The following is a 26,715-nucleotide window of genomic DNA, read 5'->3' as shown; positions in this document are numbered from 1 at the left end:
AATACAGTAGAGATTTTCAGCTTGAGGACGATTTTTCGGTCAGACCACAAACTTTTCTGCTTCGCTAATATACAAATATTCCATAGGTCAAAATATTTTAATTTTTTCTATTTTTTATTTTAACTTGCATGACACTATTTTTCTTAACGAATTTAATGTATGACTTTAACTTAATTACAAAACAAGAAAAAAAGTCAAATCTTCTTTACAAATTAAAATGTTTCCATATAAGCATTTGGTTTTTATCGATAAGTTATATGGCACCTAAAAGCTATAGTGGTCCGATATCGACAGTTTCGATAAATGCATAGCTTTTTAGGTACAAAAGAATGCCTGTACAATTTCAGATCGATATCTCAAAAACTGAGGGACTATTTCTCGTATATACAGACAGACGGACATGACATGTGGATTTTTTACAATACATACATACATATAAGCTTCAGGGCCCTTTCTTAAGTCTAAATAAGTGTTCCCCTTCAGTAATGAGTAATAATTGTGGTCAAGAGGAATCAAATTTGCTATTATTAAGAAAAAAATTGCTGCAATCTTAAAATGTCTTTAGTAATTATTTAATCACAAAAGAAAATAATACAAAATTGAAAGTTTCTTTTGATCGAAAAACTAGCCAAAATGTCTACATCAAATTCTAGAAGTTCGGCCTAAATCTGTCCATGTTGCTGAAAATGCACATCGATATTGCCTGTGTAGGCTTTGATTTTGATAAAGATTTACTACAACGTCTTTTAATCATAAGCACGTCATACTAGGGACTTGATTTTAATGTTAAAAAATAAGTAATACGGTAAATAATTGCAACGGACGTTTGCTTGATGCATATATATAATATAAATGTAATGTTATATTTATATGTGAAGGTATGTAAAGGGTGTGCTGAAATTAACGTAAGATTGAGATTAAATGTAATTTGTTTACTGAATCATAAAGAACATACTATAAATAAAGTTGTTTATAGAATAACGCATATGGAAAATGGCCTCCCTACATCTGGCTACGCTTAGAATATCCAATTGGCGCCACGTAGCGAAAAGAACAAACTCTCTTCGCTGTGCCTTGTCATTAGGTTTCAGGTAAAACACTATTTCCTCCATTTTTTGTAGGAAATTTTCGTACAGTGGCCGCCAAACTTCCATTATTTTTCATATATTCTTCCATAATGAAGACACGTTGTTCTATCGTGTAACGCTCCATTTTTACTAAGCCTAAACTGTCAGCTGTCGATTTGTTTTGGTTGTCAACACTTCACTGCATAAATGACAATCTAAATTTTGCGTTCATTTTGGGATACCCTGTATATAAGCTTCAATACATATTCGTGCGGAAATATATCAGCCATGTAGTTGTCTGTCTGCATCGACGTACGCTGAAGTGCACTGACTCTGATAACACTTGAATTTGAACTTTTGCTTTTGATTTCTGATAGGCGCATCTCCGATCTGGTGTATAAGTCCCAGCGCAGGCTTGTCAATGGCAAATCTCTTGCACAGCGCTTGCAAGAACGCATTACAATTAGCTACCGTTATATATATAAATAAATATAAACACATAAAAAATAATATACTATATAGTATATATTGTGCTTATGTTGGGTTCAAGTAGCAATGAACTCATTTCTCTCATTGAAAATTGTAAATCGAAATAAATACGATTCAATTTTTTTTTTTTGCAGAAACTTGCGATTTTCACTCAAAACATATCAATTTTTTGCTTTTCAAGCAGCCAGGAACTACTCAGGCATAGCAAACATATTCACATACACATATGTATGTATGCATTTAATGCTTATTTGTATGCACGCAGAACAAAATGTCCGCCCCCTTTTCGCGAAATGTCACATTCACCTATCAATCACTGGCAGCAGGTTTCTTTGGGCGGCGGCTCCCTGCGGCTTTTAGGCGACTTCTTCAGCTGCTGGCAGCGTCACACTTTCCGTTTTAATTTAGTGCGCTTTTATAATTAATTAAAAATAGTATATAAGGAATAAGCATTCATAAGTGTATACATATATACTTGTAAGTGTGCGTTGAGTATGCCGTTTTGAAATTTTGTGTCGTGACGAAAGAAATTAAATTCGAAGATAGGCGCAGAAAATCCGTAGACGCTGCCGGTAAAAACGCCATTTCATGCCAAATTTATATTTCAATTTGTGTTTGCTGATCCCAGAAAAACTAAAAATACTCACACACACATATATCCACGTTTATCTATAAACACACATATTCAAACCCAAGTATGTGCTCTGTATGTTTTTGTATGTTTTTCAAATTTGTTTTCAAGCTTTGTTGGCAAAAAGAAAGCATTTAATTGAAGAAAAAATTCAAATTTATTTGCCAGCAAATAAGTTAACAGAATGGTACCTGCACGAAATAAATAATTTTTTCATTCTTTATTCCTTTTTCACTTCGGCTTTTCTACTTTGCTCACAATCGCTAAGAATTTTCGCTCCGCCATAAACCGAAATGAGTCAATCTAATTGGGCTAAATGCTTATAGATTTGATTAAAACGAAATATGAAAAATTTAATTATATGCTACATTAAAATTATGGCGTGGAACGTGTTAATTAAAAGAGCACGAACCATATTTTTTCTGTGTGTTTGCAGTTGAATGGAAAAAATCAATGTTTTTATTAAATGAATGAAATTAGTGAATGTTGTTTATGCATTGTTTCATTGTTTGCGAAAGTGTCTGTGAAAAATCTAGAAAATGCTCTACTCCTATTTGATAAAGTTATGTAATGCAATAAAAAACTAGTTTAGTCATGAATTAATAGAGTGATCTATGCCGATGAAGCGATCTATGTGAATTTTAGGCTTTAAAAATCTTACATGTGTCTATAAATTAGCACTAATTTAGTAACCAGATGATTTGAAATGTAAGTACCTATGTTTAAGTCACAAACAGTTTCCTTTGTCGACAATTTATTGTCAGTTGTTTCTACTTTGTAACGGATACACTGGAGAAATCCGTAAAATCGATTATTTTGCAAATACATTGTGTAAAAAATACCTGGAAATTGCAAATAAACCGAAAAAATATTTAATTATTAATCAATATTTATTTTGTCGCCTTCAAAGCAATCCCTCAGCTCCTTCAGATAATATTTTTTATCACTTTGATCGACTGAAAACTGGTTCCAATCTGTCCACCAAGTCTGGTAAACACGGTGGTTAATCGATGGTATTCATTACGCTTTAAATTCTAAATTCGTGTACAATCGCAGCTCGATGCTATGGTGCATTATCATCATGTAAAATCCATGAATTGTTCTTCCGCAATTCCAGTCGACCTATATTCTCACGCAAACGCCTCAACACGGCCAAATAGAACTCCTTATTGACCGTCTGTCCCTCTGGAACAAAGTCATAATGCACCAAACCACGAATATCAAAATAAACAATGAGTATCACCTTAATTTTTAGGCGGCTTTGGCTTGGTTTTTTGGTTTCTGCTCGCTTTTTCCCTCCAATCCGATGAATGTTGACTTGTTGTATGCCTTGTCGGCAGTTATAATGCTCTGTATGAGTGTGGGATCGGAAATCTCGCGATCAAACATGTCCAAAGAGACTTCTTTACGGTACTCTTTTTGAAAAAAATTCAACTTTATTGGGAGGAGTCGAGCAAGAACGCGTCTCATACTCAAAATATCCACCAAAATTATTCTTTCTGGTAGCCCGAGTATTTATAACACCTTTTGATAATTTGATTTAAATTTCTAACCTTTTTAATATCATCGAAACACATCATCATCAACAATGAATACCTTAACCTAAATAAGTTTCCACATTACCTCATTTTTACAATATAATATAAAAGAAAAATAATGATATAACATTAATATGTATAAATAGAACATAAATAAGTCTTGGCCTTGAATAATAGTAAACCGCTGAAGTAGAAACCGACTTGATTTCCAATGTATTAAAGTTTCTCAAAACTGTCCTAACATCACTATTCTCAATTGTTGATGGCTTTGTGGGAAATCTCATTGCTACAAAATTATGAATGTGTACTTACTTATATTTTGTATATACATAAGTATATATACACCATAAAAAGCCTAATTAAAAACGAAATTATGAACTATAAATTCTGGGAAATTGGCAAAGACAAGAAGACGCATTGTTCTAACTAAATTGCCGTCTACAAAATGATAATATACAATTTAACTTGCCTGAATTGTATGTGCATGTGTATGTATGAGTGTATATGATGGACACTATCAATATAAATGGACGTGGCAAATGCTCACACATAGTTGTAGTGTAGTGTATGAGTAACACGAAAAAAACGTACAAATTTCCATATGCACATTAGGGTGCGTATCTCTTAAGTGGAAGAATATTGGGGGCAGAAAATTTTAAGTAAAGTTTGACCTGGGTGGCGTATTGATGTAGCAAATTTTTGATAAAATGTAGCCACCAAAAGTTCGTTAGAATAAAATAATGGTTTTAGAAGCTTTATAGTCAGTTACACTATCCCGATGGAACCATTTCTTCTTGCGTTGTTGACCATAGCTCCGCGCTCAAATTTTCTCGATAGATTGCAGAAAAACTTGATTTCAGCATAAGAATCTCGAAACCAACAAAAAATGTTGAACTTAATGTTTAAAGCTCAGTTATTAATAGACAAATGCGTTTTTGAATATTTGAAAATCTGAAAAAGCGCATTTTTTTGATATTTTTTTTTCAAGCGCAAAAATACTGTAACAAAATAAATCCAACAAAGCTTGATTCTAAACATAACGAGATGTTTTGTGAATCAGTAGGAATTTTCAGGTTTCTGATGGTTTATATTTATATTTATAGTTTCGTCAGAATCGTTCTTTAAAAAATACTAAAAACTAAGATGTTTCGAACAAATCCTTTAAAAGGCATTATCTATGTAATTATGACTACGTTAGAAAAATGCAAAAAAAAATATTTAGAAAAATATTTTACCACAATATCACAAAAAGGTTTCATTTTTGCCCGATTCGAAATTTTCAACTCGCAACAGTATTATGTTATTGAGCTGCCTTCTAATAAAGAGTAAAAATCTGCACACCCAAATGTTTGCAAATATAAATGTACATAAAACATACATCTGCATATACATATGTACATACATACATAACTGTAGTCCAAATGATTCTTGGAAAAATCTCTTTGAGCTAAAATGCCGAAAGTGATAAACATTTATTGTGGTATGTTGTATATATGCATACTATGTATGTATGTGTATGAAACACTCTAAAAATATGCATATTTATGTAAATTGGCGCTAATGAAATGTTGATACATACATACATTTTACGTGGAAAAGTTTGGCTTTGCGCCCAAAAGCATGCAATAATACATACATACACAAAATTAGCTTGGAAATTAAACTAAGCGCTTACGAGCGCTTTAAAATGAAGACTATATAAATATACACAAATATGCGTACTTATAAGCATATGTATACTTATACATATATACTTAAATAAAACTATGTTAATATATATATGTATGTATATACATTCCTGCAAATTCATTCAAACGGCTGCTACTATCTGGTAGCTTCAAAAGTCATTAATTTCCTCAGTTATACGAGTATGCCTTAGATCGTAGATGTATGGGTATACATATGTGTAGGAGTGCGGTCATAAACATGATTATTTTGTGACAATTTTTGCTAAGCGTAAAGTGAACTAAGGCTGACATAATTGAAGTTTCGTTGATGCGTATAAATCTGATTATAAAGCCCATTAACGATCGCAAACTGACTAGAACCGATTTAAAATAAACATTTTGAAACTAATTTTATTGTTAATAGCAACAGAGTGATAATTATTTTTTAAATATTCTACTTACGACATTGAGTGGAATATATGTACATATGTATACTATATTATACTGCGGAAAATATAGTATACACGTCTGTGAGTTTGCCGTCGGTAAATTAACTTGTCAGAAAACATGCATAGTTTTCCGATATTTAATGCACATATGCATATACATATGTACATGCTAGGCAATATATATATATTATTATTTATTTTTAGGTTTATTTCGTTTTTGTTATAAAAATATATTATTTTTTCATAAAATATTGAACGATCGTTTATTTGCTCCGACAAGAGGTTACTGTGTAGATGTTATCTGATTCGAAATGTAAATCTGTCTGTCGAGGTGCGATTACTAGTGCAAAATCTATCTTTCTGCGATGACAATTCGAATCTCCCACCTGTCGACTGACTCAATGTGCTCGGTCACTACTTCATTGCTTGCAGTCCATATGTAATTTGTGTCCTCTCTGAGCATCGAACATCGATCAGTATTTGCTGTACATGTTAATTCTAGCTGCAGTTTCCACATCAAAATATTTTAAAGATAATTTACTTATTTGTATTTTCTAAAATGTATTTAAAGGAATTGCAATCGCAACTAACAAAATGTCTACTTACGAACATACGATGCTTATACTATATATGTACTTATGCCATATTTAGTTACCTACATGAGTACGTACAAATGTGCGCGTATATACATATGTATATACATATGTGATGTCTACTAATGTTTTTCAAAGCTCAAATGTCAAATTTGTTAATTATCTCATTTAATGCACAATTTAATTCAACAAATTAATAGTGATAACAGTAATATTTTCAACTAAATAATCTATTAAAATTATTATTTACAGACGATTTTGTTTAATTATAACAATAATAACTTATGTGCTAGCTATTCAAAACAAGTCGGTTGAAACCGAAAATTTTATATCCTAGCAATTTGCATGGAATAAAACCACTAAATGGATTGGAAAAATATTTGGTTCATCATGGGCTCACTTAGTTTCATTACTAGACCATATTTTGCTTCGTCTCTCAGATACTTGTATTAAAATAAACCTTATATGAGATATATGTGATATAAACTAAACCGAAGTAGCTAAATTTATTATATTTGGGTATATGAGTAAAAAGTCAATCAGAAGATTGAAAATAATTAAATTAGGGATTTGAGGAATAGACCAAGGTCAAGAGCTATTTCATTCATACTCATCGACAAAGCATTAAAGCATATCAACTTATGTAATATCATTAATACATATATCACATAGTACGTATATAAAGCGAAGTTGGTTTAAGGTCAGAAATCACTATAGATATCGGGTATATTGGGGCTAGTAGAAAATCTTGACTGATTGCGTTAAGGCAGAAATTTTTAAAGTTAGAAAAGTGAACTTTCTGAATATGTGATGGTTATTTTCGAGAAACGAAAATTAGTAGGTTGAATTTTAGTTTGAATGAAAAAACGAAAATTCCTATGTTAAATGTATGGGAACCTAAAAAAAATAGCGACCCCTTAGAGTTAAGCTACAGCGCCTGGCTTGAGGGAGGATTTTTTGTTTGTCAATCACTAACATTTGAGGGGGTAAGAGTTGAAAAAAAGTTCGAAAATTAGAATACAGTCAACCCCATTGGTTTGGCCCGTTTTCGGCCATACCACATACTGTTACCAGAAAAAGATGCTCTATGAGTTTCATTAAGATAACTTACGTATTGACTGATATATGCGTTATAAAATTAAATATATATTTGACTAGGAAAAGGCGTAATCAAAGTCTCATTATTATATCTCACGGATTGACTAATATTTTTGATAAAATTCAGCCACTAGGTACACAGGTCCACATATTCAATAACTGCGAGTTTAAAATTATAGTCCGATTTCGACCATTTTTGACGTGTGGAGACAATTTTTACAAAGATTTATTCCGATAACTTCGTTGGTGTTTGCTTTATTTGGTTTTGCTTTATTATTGCTATGTAAAGTGAAAGAATTAGACGGAAGTTAGAATTTGATTTTATGAGGAGTTGGCGTGGTTCTACTCTGATTTCATTTGCATATTGTTCCTGTACTCCGTACCGAATTTGGGTAAAACATACTGAGGTATAGGATTTCATCTAAAAGTAGACAGTATCAGGCCCATTAATCAATTTTTTGTTCCGGATCCTATGAAGCTCTTTCGTACCATCTTGGTTGGGAAATTTCTTACATATTTATTCTGGGAATTATCAGATTTTAACATAACCATTATCCAAACAATCCATTACTCGCCATGAAGTTTGAATGTTTTAGCTTCAGAGGTTTGTGAGAGACTTTTACAGACTTTCAGCAAATACTTTATGGGTTTCCACTTAATGGCATCTTGCGAACGTGGCAAGAGTCCGATTACACCTATCTTCAACACCAACCTCCTCTTCATTTGAACAAAATGTCGGCCAAGGGGCCACTACGGCTTCGTTTGTGTATCCCACCCATTTACGCAAATTTTCGATTACCCGGTGCAGCATTTCGGCTGGAATTTCGGCTATAGTGCGCTGAATGTTGTCTTCAAGTTCCTCGAGCGTTGCTGGTTAATTGGCGAAAACCTTTATTTAACATAACTCCAGAGAAAATAATCTCGACGCGTTATTCACTGTATTTTGGCGGTTATTTCGAAATTACCAAACTTTGCGCATAATGTATCCATACATATTTAGGCGTGAATCATGAGGCTGGGCACCTTCTTGTTGGAAATAGGCAGAAAAATGGGGTAATGGGATTTACTGCCTTATTTCGAAAGATATAAGGTCCGATGATGCCGCCATATCACAATCCGAACGAAATGATACATTTTTGGTGATGCAATTAGGTTTCCTGAACCATACGAGCATTTGACTCACCCCAAGGCGACATTTTTGGGCATTTGTTCACGGAGCCATTAAGCCAAAAATGAACCTCATTTGAGAAGATGTTAAATATTATGCCACGGCTATAAATACGTTAAAAAAAAGCCTTGATTTCAAAAAACTACTGAAATTGCCCACTGTTATTGCAATATTAATATTGGCAGCACGCGAATCTAGGTAATAACACAAAGAAAATGGCGAAGTAAACAAGCAAATTGCGATAGTATTAGTGTTTATTGCGCTATCTAACAAGCAAAGATAAATAATGTTTCTGAAGCTTGTGTATTTGCTCGCACCATATTTGTTTATGAGTACAATCACATATACCTACCTGTATATACATACATATGTATTTTATACAATACTACAAACTGAGATTGTTTAAAATGTTTGCACACAATGGAAAACCTTTAGATAAATGAATATGTATGTATAGTATGTGAGTAATAAACGCTAAGCCAATACAGGTCAAGTAAGGCACTCATACAGAGTTGAAGAAATCACATTCGTTAGTGAATTGAGCAGGTGGAGTTAAATTAGTCACAATGCAAAATATCAAATCGAACATAACATTAAAATGAGTACTGTGTCATCGTCGGTACTACGACCTTTTAGCAACTGGTGTTCGCACGTTTCGAAATAATCTAATTCTATTAATGTAACCATAATCAAAGCCAAAAAAGTCAAAAGAAGATCAGAATCCAAGCAATTATACATACAGTTGAACTTCCCTAACTCGAATCTCCATAATCCACAAAAAACTGAGAGTTAGAGAGACTTCGAGTTATGGAAGGAAATTAGTATGAAATTTGAGATCTATTGCCAATCCATGGTGGAGGGGTCTACTGTCGGGAGCTCTGCATAAAATCCAGCTTCAGACTTCCCGACTATTGCAGTGTTTTCCAGGCTGAGGTTGCAGCCATCAAGGTAGCAGCAGATACGCTGCTCAAAATAGTGTCTATCTTTAGAGGAGTGACCATTCACTCAGATAGCAGAGCGGCGATACTAGCCTTGAACTCATTCACAGTGCGTTCAGGATTGGTCGAAGAGTGTCTGGCGTCACTGTCTCCGGCGGCGAGAGCTTTTATTATAAGACTTGTATAGATGCCGGGCCACAGCGGAATCGCAGTTAACTGCAAAGCTGATGACCTAGCAAGGAAAGGCACCCTAGAATCGCAATCAGTAGAATGGGAACGGGTAGGTTCTCCTGCATCCTCTTGTGTTCTACTACTGGATAGCTGAGTCTCGCGGCAGCTCGGTCAGCGATGGGTACCTGCGCGGTCGCAAAAGCCTTTTGGCCCAAGATAGATCGCAGGAGATCTAGTGATCTCTTTGTCCTCAGTAAAGTTAGCCTCTCATTAATGATGGGGCTCTTGACGGACCACTACCCTATTGGCATACATGCTGTAAGACTGGAAATCTTACAGGACGCCGCATGCAGAAGCTGCTTGGAAGAAGATGCAGTAGAAACTAGCCAGCACTTCCTTCTTGACTGCCCTGCTTTTGGGAGATCAAGACTTGGAGGCACATACCTTCAGACATCCCACCGATCTGGCGGGCATAGAAATTAAGCGCCTCTGCAAATTTGTATTGGATACTAAACGGCTTGCCGAACTCTAAGTCCGAACACGGGAGTTCGATTTTCAATGGCTTCACAAAAGACTACTTCTATTAGTCCATGTGCGATCTCTGATCAGCCATCTAACCTAACCTAATCTAACTAATCCAAGAGTTCGAGTTATGGAAGTTTAACTATATACTATATATTCAAATGCATATTGCATATGTACGTGCACTGACCGATAACAGAAAACATTTTTGTTAGGAAAAACTTATTTTTGAATTTTAATTATATATCTGGCACATTAACTAGAGGCACTGGGGTATAAATATTCGGTATCTAGGAACTTGAACAGTTTTTGTAGATACATCTAACTCGCTTAGTTTTAGATGCTACATACAACCTGTAGGTGAACAAAACTATTATACTTTCTAGCAGCATGTTGCAAGAATATAAAAAATAAGATATATTTTAAGTTTTTGTGGCATTAGTATGTGATATAATCACTTATATAGATTACAAAACAAAACCACAAAACGTCACCAGTAAATAGTAATGGTAGATGTCAAAAACATTCGCAAAATTCTATAGATTTCTAAACTTTTTATGCCTATATCTTTTGAGTTGTCATGATTCAAAGTTTAGGTACTACATAAGTATATAGATATGTAATTATTAAAGCCTCAAGCAAAACTACATACTAGCCCTTATTGTAGTATGGCACATAGATAATAAAAACGAATCGATCCATTGTTGATCTTCTCGTAGGTGCAAATATGCCACCGACGATGCATGCAGCCACAACCAAGTACAACTAGTATACTTTACTCATAGTCTATATGTTCTTGTGTACATATGTATTTGTTCTTCATTGAACACTAATAGAATGAAATTGCCGAGAGCGCTGGTGGTCGCAGCCGAGACTATTAGTAAAGTACGGAAGCCACTTTGAACCGAGTGCAAGTCAGTCTATGCAAAGAGACAAGAAGGCGGGTTTATATTTACTTTAAGTAGCCGCGATTGTTTGCATTGAAAATGTTTAACGGACTACCGGAATGATGTCGAGTTCCACAAATACAACTGCAGCAGTAGTAATGGATTTGTTTGCGCAAGCAACGCGAAGCCTTTAAAAGGGTTATACCAATAAATGCAGACACCTATCTATCTACTATACCTACTTATATATTTATGCTTGTGTGTAGGTATGAAAGAGTGGATGAACTGTTAACAGGATTAAGTACGAGTATTCTCTTGAAGATTTCTTGAATGAAATATCCACTACTAAAATGTGGGATTAAAATACTCCAAACAATGGCATTAAGTGCGCTTTCAAACAAATTTTGATTTACTAAACTTATGAAGTACTTACATAAATATGTTTTCAACCCACAAACTTTAATTTGTGTATATAATATACCTGATTATTGCATACATGTATTTTTAAGGATTTCCTCGCAAATATTTGTGGAATAGATTTGCTACCGAAATCCGTCGATTTGTGCATAAATATTTATTTACGAATTTACAAATGAGCTGCAGAAGTGCACCTAAACAAATTTGTGGAACGAATGCACATTTACATACACATATACATTTATATTATGTTGTTTTGACTTTTTTTGTTGAAATAAGATTTACAAATTTTCTACAAATGGCCTATGAACCACATATTTGATTTATAATTTGAAATTCAAGACTCTTCTGCAAATACAAGCACTTCCTGTGGCGCAGGCTTTAAAATTGGCAAATACATACTTACATACATATGCCTGCAAATCGTTGTTTCATAGCAAAATCTGTGAAAATATATTATATAATATCGATTCTAGTGCAGAGCAGATGTATGACAGTAGTTATGACTATCAGTTAGTTTTATTTGAGCTGTGTGGTTTAGAAAAACATCAGATAATAGGAAAATACCCTTAATACCCTTCGCAAGTTCAGCTCTTATAGCATAAAAGGGATAAAAATAATTTTATCTGAACTTTGATCGGTTTGTATGGCAGCTGTAAGTTCTAGCAGCTCGATGCAAACAATATTTTCTGAGATTGACCCGTTGCCTTGAGCAATAATCTATACGGAATTTAGATAGATAGTAGATAAGTAGATATCTCGTCATACCTTTTTTCCAAACAAGAAAGTTGTTTTTGAAGTAGCTATATGCTGTAGCGGTCCGCTATCGATGATTCCGACAAATATCGGAAATAAAATAAAAAATTTCAAATGATATCTCAAAAACTTAGGGACTGGTTCGCGTACAAATAGATGGAAAGCCAGATGGAAATGGCCAAGTCGAAGCAGTTCGTCACGCTCATCATAAATAAGCGTATAAAGTTTATAGGGTTCCGTCGTTTCTTCTTTCCAATTTATTACATTAGAAAAAAGTACTCGCGTATTAAAAGTATTTGATTCGCCAAGCCTTTAAAAGTATCATCGAACAATCAACTGATAGAATTTGAATCGACTGGCTTAAACAATTGGGGACATTGTAGCAAGGAGTTATTTTACTTACTCTATGGTGTGAAATTGAACTCGATAACTTTGTTGTTGTTTTCTCATGTACATTTTGTTATAAGATGACAAAGATTATATTCAAAGGTAATATAAAAAGCATTTATACTCACAGTATACTGGCGCCATTAACGTACAGTCGAAATTACAGTCGAAACGGACTCGTAGTTTTGCTTTGATCGCGTGTAAAAGCGATCATGTCTGCGAATTTTAGACAAATTTAAAAGGATACAGGTCGCTGATTCGGCTTTTGTTTTTTGAAGAAAAATCGAACAGGGATTGCTTGGATTCTGCACACTATGACTTTTCTCCTTCCGTGGCGACTGTCAAAAATTAGTTTGTCGCGTGTTCGGTCGGTCGGTTTTTGATAAGGCACTCTCAAATGCCCGAAAACGTTTATCACGAAGGGTAACGTGACAAAAGTCAACAATCTTGTATTGGCAGAAGAACGATTAAATTTTGTGCGAGTTACTGAGGTAGTAGAAATCTCAAAATACTTGGTGGTTATATTCTCAATGGAATGTTTATTATGAAAAAGCTGTCACCGCTTTTGCTCACTCCGAATAGCGTAACCATGATACTGCTTCATAACAGTGTTTCAAGATATTTAATTGCTGTTTTATCCACCATATTTTCAGATCTAAGCCCGTGAGATTATTTTTGCTTCCAAACCTGAAAATTATTTTTTCCGGGCTGAAATTTCAGACGAATCAAGTGTATCTAGCTGAAAGAATTAAAACGCCATTTTTTCTCAAATTTTCGCATTTCATTGCATGCCGAGAAGCCGTTGGTAAATCCATTTATAATATTTTTTTAAATTTATTCGACTAAGAAATACTGAATCTACATACGTAAACATTTAACATATTCGGCTACTATTTAGGCGCAGTAATGTTATTACAATTCTGTGTATAAACACCTATAATTAATATACTTGTATGTACTTATATATGTACTTATATAGTATTGTTAAACGGTCCACAAAAGGCATTCGAGCGGCGAAATCAAATAAAGGCTAATTTATTGACATTTTACAAAAGAGTCAAACACGCATTGAAACGAATCAAAATGTTCGCAAGAATGTTCTTAACAAATTTTACAAATTGTTGCTATTGTAAAGCGTGCGTGCCAAGCATGTTTCACTTGCCTTGAAAAAGGAAAAGAATAAGTAAGTATTGTATTTGCATTACTACAGATGCGAATCGATTATTGGTGAAACTTTTAAAATGAATATACGCTACTGTGGGCAAAAAATAGTAAGACTTTTTAATTTAAATGTCACGTGAAATCATTCGTCGATTTTTTTTCTAGGTTGGTATACGTATGACTGTTAGTGACATCTGTGCCCAAAGGCACATCAAAATAATCATTAGTGATTAGTATATCGTGCAGAATGTTGGAAAAGGCCTTTGGTGATAATTGTTTGTCGTGAGCAAGTGTTTTTGATTGGTAGAAATCATTCAAAAGCGTCGAGAACGCGTTGACAACCAACCGTTAACGTCTATGAAACAATGATTTCCGACTACCAGGATGTCATGAAAGATAATATTACTGACGATGACTCTTGGATCTATGCTTACGACCCGAAAACAGACGATGAATCAGCCGAATATCGCGGCAAAGATGATGAAGGTATCCGAAAAAACCACGTCAATGAAGGTCAAAAGCAAGGTTATGTTGACAGTTTTCTTCGATTACCGAGGTGTAATGCAATCCGAATTCCTTCCGACCGACCAACTGTCAAGAAGGAACGCTATTTGAGTATTCTGCGTCGTTTACACCAAGCTTTTCGCAAAAAGAATTATGGGAATTATAAGTCGACAGCTCATGGTTTTTGCACCACGATAATGCACCGTCGCATACTACTTATGATATTATGTCCAACGCTGTAACAATGAATATGTGACATATCTAAAAATATGTACATATGTATATATATTTGCACACCCATGTACAAATATTCGAACCACTTGTGCAGACGCGGTTCGAGTACTGCGTTACCAGACTCTAGTGAATGGCGAAAAGTGTCACAATCGCGTATGTTTTTGCTGAGTTCATTCCAAAAACCGCTTCTGTGTGGTGCTCTCTCACAATTCGAAAATAATTAACGATCGAAAGATTACAAATGTCAAACAGAATGTCAACTTGTGTTTTCCTGTTGCTGCTTGCAGTCGCTTTACTTTTCGTGCGACGTCACTTAAATGTACAACACATTTGCCCGTCTTCATTTTGCAAGCCAGCAAATATCTGTCGACGAATGTCATGAATGAAATACCCTACATATTTTTGTCATTTACCCCACACTTGTAAAACTATTTAGCATACATTTTGAATTTAAACTAATATAATAGTTCTGAAATATATTTTTCTCCATCTAAATCTTTGCAACGAGCTTTTTTCAAATATATTATGTACATATGTATATCGAGTGGCTAGTAACATACTGGCATTTTGTTTCTATTCGGTACTCAATTAAAGCATCATGGAAAAGATCACGACCCCCTTCTACATATATTATCAAGTAAAAATTCCGTTTTGTGAGACAATTTTTCATGCATCTCTATGATTACCGAATATTCGAGAACACTCCATCTCTGGACTTTTTTCTTTGGAAAACGCAAAGCCTTCGTCGTTAAACCAAATAAAAAATTTAACTATCCGAAAGGATTTTTTAACTCTGGGGTAAAAAAAAATTGTGAAATTAATAGGTATGTAAGAAAATCTATCAAAAAGCAATGGTTTCCATGTAGAATCCAAGGGATCATAACAGAAAATCTTATGGCACTTGTTATGCATACATCAGACACATTTGTATTTTTACACGTTAAGTGTTAATTTTCATATATAAACTAAGTTGGTTTCATTTTCTGGCGTAGCGGCAACAAAATTTTTCTTATTTCTTCTGCAGAAGAATGTGTTTGAATAGTCGAACCACCGTGTTGTCAAGATGTTTTGAATAAATGTATCATTCTTTGGGGGATCTTTGCTTTTAGCGCCACTTAATTAGGCAATACTTGGGAGCAATCTCTTAAAGTGTAATTATATGTTCAAAAACTTATAATATGCATATAGAGAAAGCAAAAGTCAAATTATATTCCATGCAAATCTAATTTTCAAGAGGAAATAAGAAGCATATAATTTAAAATTGTTAATGATTGGGGAAAAATGCGGCGGCTAGATCGCTTATGTACATTCCAACCGACCACTTCAACCACTTTTTGCAACTGTATCTTATCTGCATAGACAATTGTGGACTATTACCACTCTAAATGCAACAATTTTCCAAAAAATCCAAAACACATTCTGAGACTTATTTAGTCGCTGCTTTTCTATCTAAAATTCTTCAGCCGACATTTTTCGGATATAACAAAATACATCCCACAAAAAGGAGAGGCAATCATAAGAAAACTATGTCGTATAATTTTTACCACATCCTCTTATTATATAAAAAATGTTTAAAATACATAGATATGTAAATAGGTAAGCTTATGTCTATATAAAGGTGCATATTTTACATATGTAATGGTGCTACTTTTCAGTTTTTATTTGATTTTTTAACAACGACCCATATTATGAATGTTGCTGTTTTTTTAATTTTTATGTGCATTTCTAAAAATTCTTCAACGCATCTCCGAATTCATCGCGGGTTCTCCAGATGTTTTATTACCATTACCTGATGAGTCTGATGACATTGAAACGTCTGAGGAAGGAGGAGCTATAGTTTAGAAAGAAATTAACATTTGATTTGGAAATTATTTATTGTACTTTTGCAATGATTTTATGTTAATCTAGTTCCATATGCAGTTAAATTCCCCATTACGGACAGTCCTTATAGCCGGTCACCTCTCACAACCGGACACATTTCATGAACACAGCATTTTCATTAATATTTCATACAAAAGTAATTCCTATAACCGGATATGAGTAACTATCAACGACCGGACACGGGCATGTGATAATATTTCTTTCAAATTATTTTAGATAAACGGCCAAACTTTATAGAACGTGTAAGGAAAATTATGTACAATTTGTAGTTTCCATATTTTTCATTCATAGATGGAGTTCTGCGACAGTTTTTTTAAGAATTATACGCAAAAGGATCACGGCAAACAAATTGACTTGCGCTGGCCGCGTCTGGTTCGCGGTGGCATAATAACAATTGTCATTCATTCATGTCTGCTTGACATTGGCTCGCATTTATTAATTTTGTAAAAAAAACAAGAGATTACATTGTTGCCTTAGAAAATAATCTATACCAAATTTTGTGAATATATCTTGTCAAATGTGAAAGTTTTCCATACAAGAACTTGATTCCGATTTTTCAGTTTGTATGGCAGCTATATGTTATAGTGGTTCGATATCGGCAGTTCCGACAAATTAGTTCGTATATATACAGACAGATACTGATCATTTATATATATATTTTATAGGTTTTCGACGCTTCCTTCTGTATAGTATTTTTTTTTGTTTCAATATTTAATTATTAAAAATTTATTTAATTATGATCTTTTTTAAATTATTTAATTATTAAATTTTTAAGTTTATTAAATTCATAATAATTACTTTTTTATCTTAAATTAAAACATCTTGAAAATAATTAAAATTATAATATGTATTTATTTTTTTTAATAAGTTATCAAAACGATGTCTTAAACATACCGGCTCTTTTGACCACGTAGTTTTGCATATAGCAATTTATACTAACCTGCTCCGTTGGTCGCATTATTACCGTTCGGTACAACTCCAGCCGTCATATTAGCTGGTACGGTTGATGGTCCGGTAGACGGGATTCTCTCATTATTTGACTGGTTAATAAGAATCGTACAATTTCGGCAAATTACTGTAAAATAAAATAAAAATAATAATAATAATTACACAAAAAACTGTGCTTAAATAAACTTTCACAGTATTTCTCATCCTCTTCGGAATCAGATTCCTCGCCATAATCGAAGTACTCATAGAGTCCATACAGCAGATAATCTAAAAAGCCGCGTTTCTATAATGACAAGAACATCACCAAAATCAAACTATTTTCTAATCTAATCTTTCTAAACAGTATTTTCACTTACGGTCCTCTCCAATTTACCATCAGCGATCGTGGCGATATTTGAAAGTTTGATTTTGTCCTTCAACGCTTCATCAGATTTTGGCACTGCTTCTGCTCGTCTCCTCATTACGACACCAGTGCAAATCAGCAGGAATAGAATTTTATAAAATCCACACATTATGCGCACAATTTTCCACAACCAGACTTCACTTAACAACTGTGGGTATCGCAATGACTATGAGGCTTGTGAGCCGTTGCTCTGATACGAGTACTTAGGCATTGGGCTGCGACAACTCCAAAGCTTATATAGGCATTTTGAATATCGAAATGTACATTTTTTGTAAACATTAACATTTGAAAATGTGTAGCTTAGACTAAATTTTTATGCTGCATTTGTTTGTATGTGAGTATGTCTGTGCGTTTGTTCACAAAAATGGGTTTTGGGCTTTATTACTTTAGGTTGATAATTTATGTCGTCAAATAAATATGTATATGTTATATGTGCCTATATATGATTGCAAGTAGGTTTGTAAGTATGTAACAATATGTTGCCGTGCAGTTGCAAGCAATATTAGCTTGCCGTAGTTGTTGTTACACTTACCAAGTGTTTTAATGCGCGAGTATTTAGTGCAAGTGTTGAAAAAGTTCTAACAGAACAATAGGGAGTTAAAATAATGTCTCAATGTTGCATTTGAGTTCATATGTAAGTATGTATGCGTATGTGTGTGTGGACAACCGACTGCATTGCTATTATTTATGCAGCTGCACGCACAAAAATAGACACAGTGACATTGATAGCTTTAAAATTATTTAAAAAAAAATAAAATTCAAAATTGAAAAAAAAATTATAATAAAAATGTTTAATAAATGTAACCCATCTGCATAATAACGAGGTTAGTATATTTTTGAAATAATAAAGGAAAAATTAAAAATTAAGACCGAAAGTGATTTGATTTTTAAATCAAACAAAACATCTCTAAATTTTTTAACCAATTTTTAAGCACTTTTTCAAATTGGAATGAGAAAACATCGAAATATGCACAATTAATGCCATATTCACTTTGTAGAAGTTTAATAGCAGTATTTAATACCATTTTATTTTTAAATAAAAATCAAATACATACTTACATATGCTACCAATTTTTCTCTTTCTTCTTTATTGGCGTAGACACCCCAGTCGTTCTTCGCTGTTTGGTGCCAATTGGAGATTCCAAGTGTAGACGGGTCTTCTCCACCGAGTAGGGATCTTCCTCTACCTCTGCTTCTTCCTGCAAGTACTGCCTTGAATACTCTAAATCTTGAATATCATAAATCTTCCGCAGAACCTTTCCCTCGAAAAGTCGTAACGCCGACTTATCAGATGTTCCAATCGTCCATGTTTCTGCACCATTTAACAGGACCTGGATGATGAGTGACTTGCAAAATTTAGTCTTTGTTTGTCGAGAGGGGGCTATTCAACCTGAAGGAACACTTGTGGCAAGAGGTATTCTGCATTGGATTTCGATGCTGACGTTGTCGTTTGTGTTAATGCGAGATAGATGAAATTATCTACTACTTCGAAGCTAACAGTGACGTGGGAGCCAAGTCGTGATTGTGATAACTGTTTGTTTGAAAACAGAAGATATTTTGTTTTGCTCTCGTCGAGTACCATACCCATTTGTTTAGCTTTTTTGTTCAACCTGGATAAAGCAGACCAATGATACTAATGCCAACGGCGTACGCCAGCAGTTGTATGTAGAAGATTGTACCTTCTCTATTCAGATTTGCAGATTTGTCGTACGATAGGGAATCGCCTTGTCTGAAACCTCGATTGGTATCGGACGGCTCGGAGAGGTCCTTCCCGATTCAGATTAGTGTTGCGGGGATACCGAATTTTGATATCGCGGCATAAGGGCAGCTTCTTTTTGTGCTGTCAAATGCAGGTAACTCCAACCTGCGCATGCGGACTGGCCCCTCCGGGAGTATCGTGGTGGTTGTGGTTGAAACCCAAATGCAGGTTGAATGAGGAGTTGCATTGCAACCGGGTGCCGAATCCAAAGCACGGCAGAGGTTTTAGATGGGCCTCGAACCCGACCAAGGTGGTTAGTGTGTCCATTCCACTCTGCCAATGAAAATGCTTAGCATTCTCAGGGCGCTGATCAACGCATTGATTTGATCCGCTGTGCTTTTGAGCGCCGTGGAGTAAGGCTGTCGTCAGCAGGTACCCACGTAAAACACACCGGACGTTGTCAAATGCAGCTTTAAGGTCGACAAAGAGCTGGTGTGTTCCGATCTCTTTCCACGGGCCTTTTCCGAGATTTATCGCATGTGAATTTCGTGTCAGGTTTTGATTTTGCTTGAAAATAATTTTAATTCTATTAACTTTTAAAATTGTTGATTAAAATAAAACATTTACGATTATAACATCAATAGTAAAACCAATTAATATCCAGCAACTATTGCAAAACAACACACTGTTCGCTTCAGTTATCAATGAACATTCGTGGATATGTACAAAAACTACTATATTTTACAAGCAAATTAGATAGAAATATTTAAACAGCAATAACTTTTTAATATAGGGATTTCTCTAATAAAGTTTTACAATAAATAATAAGCTAATAGGAAAGAGTGTCAACCCTAAATTTATTATTTTATTTTTAAATATTGGCACTTCTAAAACAGTATTATGTGAACTTGATTGTATTTCAAAAAATATCACCACTAATAAAACTAAAATTTATGCAAATTGCCTACGCCTGCACACATATATAAATACGTATATGTCCATACATGTGCACACACGTACAAAAGTGCAACATCAATTGTGCAAATAGACGTCGGATAATCCAGAACAGTGGCACATGAATTGGCTATTTTCACATTAGTCACGGTTCATAGCCAACTATTGTGGTCATTACAGTATTGATGAATACAGTAGCACAAAAAATCGTCCGTCACTCGTAAAAGTCACAATCAATAGCAAAGGCATTAGAGCACATGTGTGTATATCTATGTATATGTTATGCACAAATGGGTGTAATAATGTTTTGTATTTACTCGCACTCAACTTTATTCAGTGTTTTCGTTTTTGTGTAACTTGAGCTCCTTCCAGCGTTTAACAACTTTAATTGTTTGCCAACTCACTTTCAATATGAGAAGTATTGTACTTTGCGTTTGAACCATTGTGTTCACAGTGCAACAAGTGTTCGTCTTGAGACCAGAGATTTTAGTTTTCTAGGGAATTGCTTCAGCTGGAGCACAAAGCCCTTGTATGTAAATTCTTGTAAGAAAAATTGAGATATAAAAATTTAGCTCAGGTGAATTTTGCACTACTTTTCATAAATAGTAATATCAGGTTAATATTGTATTAAGCTAATTAACATATATAAGCTGCTCAAGTTAGTTAAATGGCTGATCAAAAATTGTACTATATGTAGTCCTTTGTGAGGTCATAGAAAAAAAGAACTGTTGTGTTTGAACTTATATGTAAGTCGCTTAGTAGCTAATACAAATTTGTACAGACGTTTAATTTCCATTCCCGGAGGATCGCTGGCTTTGGCGACAGCGCATGTATCGATATGGACCCAGCGCTGGCTAAGCTTGCGCCAAGCCCAGCTATCTAGTAGTAGAAAATTCTACCGATAGCGTTTCTGGGGTGCCTTTTCTTGCTAGCTTATCAGCTTAACAGTTTCCTGCGGTTCCGATGTTACCTGGTACCCATACCAGTGTTATCACAAAGACACTCGATATTATAGCGAGGTTAGGTACTGTTTAACCAGCCCTGAACGCACTGTTAATCAGTTCAATGCTAGTGTTGCCGCTCTGCTATCTGAGTGCAATTAACACAAAAATATTGCATACTGTCCACCCATGTCGTGTCAGGCATTAGGCATCGTGCCTCCCAAGAGAACTGCTACTACTACTGTCGACATTTTAGCCGATTCGTAGTCTTGGTTTTCTATTGACCTAGTATGAAAACTGATTTTTGCGAATTTAACAGCAAAACTAAAAATTCAAACCAAAGAGAGCTTGAATGACCTTTACCGTGACATTTCTTCCTCAATCGCAGCCATCAAAAACTCATTGAAGAAGTTTTTAACGTCGTTGCTCGTCGGTTTTCGATAAACCATATCTAGGTTTCACGAAAAACCACCACAGAGGATAATACGAAAAAGTCCTCGATCTCAAGTTGGTTGACTGAAGGGGTACGAACTAGCAGAATCCTCTTAAAATTCTTCGTGAATCTAAAAACTCTGTCGGCTTGATGGGTGAAATGCTTGCTCACTCCGGACAACGAACACTACCGCGATATAACTTGACAGTACTGTTTGATTGTGAGACCCTATGTTCCACCTAGGAACTACGGGAAAATATATATACTGTTTGATGGCCTTTAAACTCAATTCGAAGGACTTTCAGAGTTGTTTCGTTAATTTTGACGAAACGTAGATTCACCAGAGCCTAAAGAAGAGGCGATAGTCAATGCTTGCTGGAATTCAGCTCAGTGCGATCTATCTGTCGATTACCTAAAGAAGGGTAAAACGATCACAAGGCTCTACCATGACGAGATATTCGTCTTATTTGATGCCGAATTGCACAAAAACGCCTCAATTTGACATAGTGCAAATGGGTTTTTCAACTTTATACCGCGCCGGCCCACAAGTTTAGTAGGAGCAGGCTATGTATAAATTGGCTTTCTATCCACCGCTTTCGCCATGGCCACAGTATTGATAAAATTAAGCTATAAAGCCATTTGTAGAATTAGGCCTAAAATTCACCATATTTTCCAGATTTGGGTCAGTGTTATTATATTTTTTGTTTCCAATCTTGAAAAAGCCGCTTGCAGGACAGAAATCATAGTCGACTGAGTAACTTATCATCGCCAGTTATTTTTCCAGACTGATTAAAAAACTTGAGGCATCCGAGGGTACATATTGGATATATTATATACCGACATAAAAGATCTTGCACACAAACTTGGCAGTATTTAAGGAAACATTGTTGATATGAATTGCTTAGTTTTGGTCAGTTATAACTAAACTCACATCATATGGAATGTATGCACATATATAATCATACATAAGTCCCTGCATTCCTGATCAATATACCATAAATACTTACTTTAAAGTTAATATTTTGTGAGGAATCTTTCAGAAAGCAAGCACACACACTCAGTTTCAAACTTGCTTTCCATACCAAACGTTACATATTCCTACAATCATGTGAGTATGTACATATGTACGTGTATGTGCATTGTGCTAACTTATTCAATGTACTATATATGTATGTAGTATGTGCGCCTTTCCTGCTGAGCAAAAAATTAAGTGCTGTAAGTAGAAAAAGAAAATAAATTTCTAATACGAAGAAAAAAGTTTTCTGAACATCTGTTCGCTGCAGCTTACTACTAAGCCCTATGTATGTATGAATGTGCACTCACAAATAGTGTGTTTTGAAGTGGCCAACAATACTTGAAAATGCAAACAAACATGCTCCACAAAAGCAGCGCGTGCCTCCATGGCAAAGTCAATCTATTATCGGCCAATTTACACACATCCGCAATTCTCGGAACTAAGCCCTGCAAAAAAACTGCCGCTTGCCGCCTGCCTTTCGAGCAGAAGTCGAACTAATTATCCCACAACTGCAAAGCGGTGCAAATAACCATAAATGCATATTTCTAATGAACAACAACATGAACTACGAACAAGTAATCTAAATAAAAATAGAAAACAACAAAACACAGAACCGCCGCCTTATCCATCTGCATCACACACTTTCACTCACTACTTCCCGATGCAAATGTTTTCCCATATTTGTACATATGTGTGTGTATAATAAATACCATTTGTTCGCAAAATGCTAAAGAATTTTCTTTTTCTCTTTTTTGCCATTGCAGAAAATCAGTGCCCGCAATACGGCGAAGTGAATCAGCTTGGCGGCGTATTTGTGAACGGACGCCCACTGCCGAATGCGACGCGCATGCGCATTGTGGAGTTAGCACGCCTCGGCATACGACCCTGCGACATTTCCCGCCAGTTGCGTGTTAGTCATGGCTGTGTTTCGAAGATATTGGCGCGCTACCACGAGACCGGTTCCATTCTCCCAGGCGCTATAGGCGGCTCGAAACCGCGCGTCACCACACCGAAAGTAGTGAACTACATACGCGAACTGAAGCAGCGCGATCCTGGTATTTTCGCTTGGGAAATTCGTGATCGCCTGCTGACTGAAGGCATCTGTGATAAGACGAATGTGCCGAGCGTTAGTTCCATATCGCGCATACTGCGCAATAAGCTTGGCGCTATTGGGCATCATCATCACAACTCAGCGGTGGCCGCGGCAGCAGCCGCTAATGGCACAAATTCTTCACCACACCATCACGCACATCCCCATGCACATCCGCACAGTCATCATCACGCATCTGCGCACAGCACAGGTGTCTCGACGGTGGCCACAGTGGCGCATCATCAACATGCTGCCGCCGCCGCTGCTGTGCATGCGCACCCCCATCTCTACAATTCCATTTATCAGCCATACAGCGCGTACAGCATGAAAACGGCGGTATCGTGTGGCAGCCCCTCGCCCCCTCAGGCCACACAAACCAGTCATCAGTTGCGCACCGCGGCGGCGGCAGCTGCTGCAGCGCATTGCTGGCCCTCATCGCATTCTGTGAGCGACATTTTGGCGCATCATCAAGCGGTTGCGTTGCGCGCCAGCTGTCAGGTAGGCAATACAATGGGCGCGCTGCCCACGGGACTGCCGATGACTGCTTCACCGGTGGGTGGCGCTATGAGCACGGGCGCGCAACAACTTATGGGCGCTGAAGATTGCGACGGCATGGCGAACAGCGCGGCGGCAGCAACACAAGTCGCTGTGGCAGCGGCTGCGGCGTCGCAGCAGCCCTATAACTACTATATGTATTTCCAGAACACTGGTATGCATCATCATCATCACGGTGGCATGATGGCGGCAGGTGCAACAGGGTTATGAGAATTGCATTATGGCGATGGTAGAATAAGCAGGAAACAGATGTAGGAAAAGCGTCTTTAGCAGAGTTAAAATTTGATATGCTAGCTGATTAAAAGTAATTACATATGTATTAATCTATAAGCATATATATAATTTAGAAGGAGATTAACAAATAAATCATCAATTTTTATTTTAGCTTTTAGATTTTTATATATTATTTTTAATAGTGTGGATTTGTATAACGTACTTGTAATCATGCATATATGTAAGTGTATGGGTGATATGCTAAACATAATTTAGTTAGCGATTTATAAATAAAATACTTAAAGCCGAAAATATCCAAACATCCAGTAAACAGTTCGTTCCGCGTTTATTTACCACTCACTCGTCGCAATTTTTAATCAAACTAAAATTTACGCCTAAAAGTATGCTACGTTCAGTTTCACTCATTTTTGCAAACTCTAGCATACATAATTATATATGTATGTAAGTTCAAATATAATATATGATATAATCTGACATAGCTGCTTCAAATATAACTCTTTTTTTTTGGATTATCAGTGTTTTGCTAATATTTAATTTTACAGAAAATCATAACCGAATATGAACACTTGGAGTACATTGGCAAAATATTCGTTCATTTGAAATATCTTTTTATGAGATCTAAATATAATTTATAAATAAAACAAAAATAAACAATAAAATGGTAGTATATATTATGCGTGCATATTAAACATACTCACGCATACATACGCATGCTTCTTTTGTTATAATTGAATGTATGTATACGAGTATTTATTAAAGTATCAAATTAAATAATTTTACATATTTCAAATAAAAGTAATTTTTATAGGCAATATTTTAAAGAACAAAGTAAATGAGTATTCCAAATAATATATAAAGTATGGAGATTAAAATTAGTTCGAAGTTTGCTTAAATGATTTTTTTATTTCAAACATTTTTTGCTCGACTTTTAAATATTTCCTTTAAATTATTCAAATTAAATGTATTTTGATTTCATATAGTGTCTTTTGTAAATTAATTAAGATGTTTAATTGTTTTATATGAACATACATGTAAATATATATACGTATGTATATACTACATCTAGAAAAAACATGCCATAAATGAATTAAGCAATTATAAATATATTTATTAGAATACTCTAAATTAAATTGTAAACCAGTGAATTTTTAAGAATATGTAATTTGGTTGTATGCCACACATTTATAAATTTTATAAGATAATTTTTTATTTTTTAAATAAAACAATCATAAAACATTTTGCATTTGTTATTTATTTTTCGAAAGTTCAGCCGCAGCAAGATAATTTAATTTCAAATTTTTTGTTCTTTTCTATTTTCTTTCAGATAAATATTTTGCTATAACAAAAACAATAAAACCAAAAAAATACTTTAACCTCGGTTGCACTGAAACTAAAATACCCTTCACAATTATTTATGTATGTCATATAAGAACTTTGACAGTTCAGTTTGTAGGACAACTATACATATGTATACTAAAGTAGTCCGATCTGAATGATTGCCTTGGACAATAATCCATGTTGAATTTCGTAAACATGCTTCATCAACTAAACAATTTTTCAACACAAGGATATTATTTTTATCCTTCGTATAACAGCTATACGATATAGTGTTCCGATATTGACAGTTCCGACAAATGAACAGTGTGAAAAATTGTATATACCCCATACCTCAAAAACTGAGGAACTATTTACATAAGTATATATACTCGTATTTTATAGGGTCTTCCTTCAACTTCTGAGTGTTAGATACTTAAAACACCCTATTCAGTTTACTAAACAATATAAGCTAGTAAATAATTATTTATTTTATGAAAAATACAAACAGTAATTCTCATTATAGTGAAGTCGGGATATATGGAAATCGGTATAAAAGTGCTAAGACTTT

At 34.9% G+C, this 26,715-nt stretch overlaps 2 protein-coding genes across 5 annotated transcripts in view; one reads left to right on the top strand and one right to left on the bottom strand.

Moving 5' to 3' along the window:
• LOC105231064 (paired box pox-meso protein) overlaps nucleotides 1–26,658 on the top strand; it is a 42,135-nt gene extending 15,477 nt beyond the window's left edge. Inside the window, exon 2 of the mRNA XM_011212158.4 lies at nucleotides 23,716–26,658. Within this exon, the coding sequence (XP_011210460.2) occupies nucleotides 23,716–24,806 (1,091 nt within the window). The 3' untranslated portion in view covers nucleotides 24,807–26,658. The remainder of the gene's footprint in view (nucleotides 1–23,715) is intronic.
• On the bottom strand, nucleotides 16,212–18,139 carry LOC105231063 (hypothetical protein). 4 transcript variants are annotated; one of them, XM_049447216.1, is made up of 5 exons: nucleotides 17,863–18,139; nucleotides 17,699–17,789; nucleotides 17,499–17,633; nucleotides 16,400–16,493; nucleotides 16,212–16,353 (listed from the first exon to the last, which is right to left on the bottom strand). In XM_049447216.1, the coding sequence occupies exons 1-4, from the start codon at nucleotides 18,016–18,018 to the stop codon at nucleotides 16,414–16,416; spliced, it is 462 nt and encodes a 153-aa protein (XP_049303173.1). In that variant the 5' UTR covers nucleotides 18,019–18,139; the 3' UTR covers nucleotides 16,212–16,353; nucleotides 16,400–16,413. The 4 variants fall into 4 exon arrangements, with proteins under 4 accessions (XP_049303173.1, XP_049303172.1, XP_011210459.1 ...); XM_049447215.1 differs by having other exon boundaries at nucleotides 16,400–16,508; nucleotides 17,863–18,137; XM_011212157.3 differs by having other exon boundaries at nucleotides 16,212–16,493.
• Nucleotides 26,659–26,715: the final 57 nt, after the last annotated feature.

This window comes from Bactrocera dorsalis, chromosome 2 (assembly GCF_023373825.1).
Source record: "Bactrocera dorsalis isolate Fly_Bdor chromosome 2, ASM2337382v1, whole genome shotgun sequence".
In the NCBI taxonomy this organism is placed as follows: Eukaryota; Metazoa; Arthropoda; class Insecta; order Diptera; family Tephritidae; genus Bactrocera; species Bactrocera dorsalis.
Note: the sequence above shows the minus strand (reverse complement) of the source record. Positions and strands in the feature narration are given on the sequence as shown.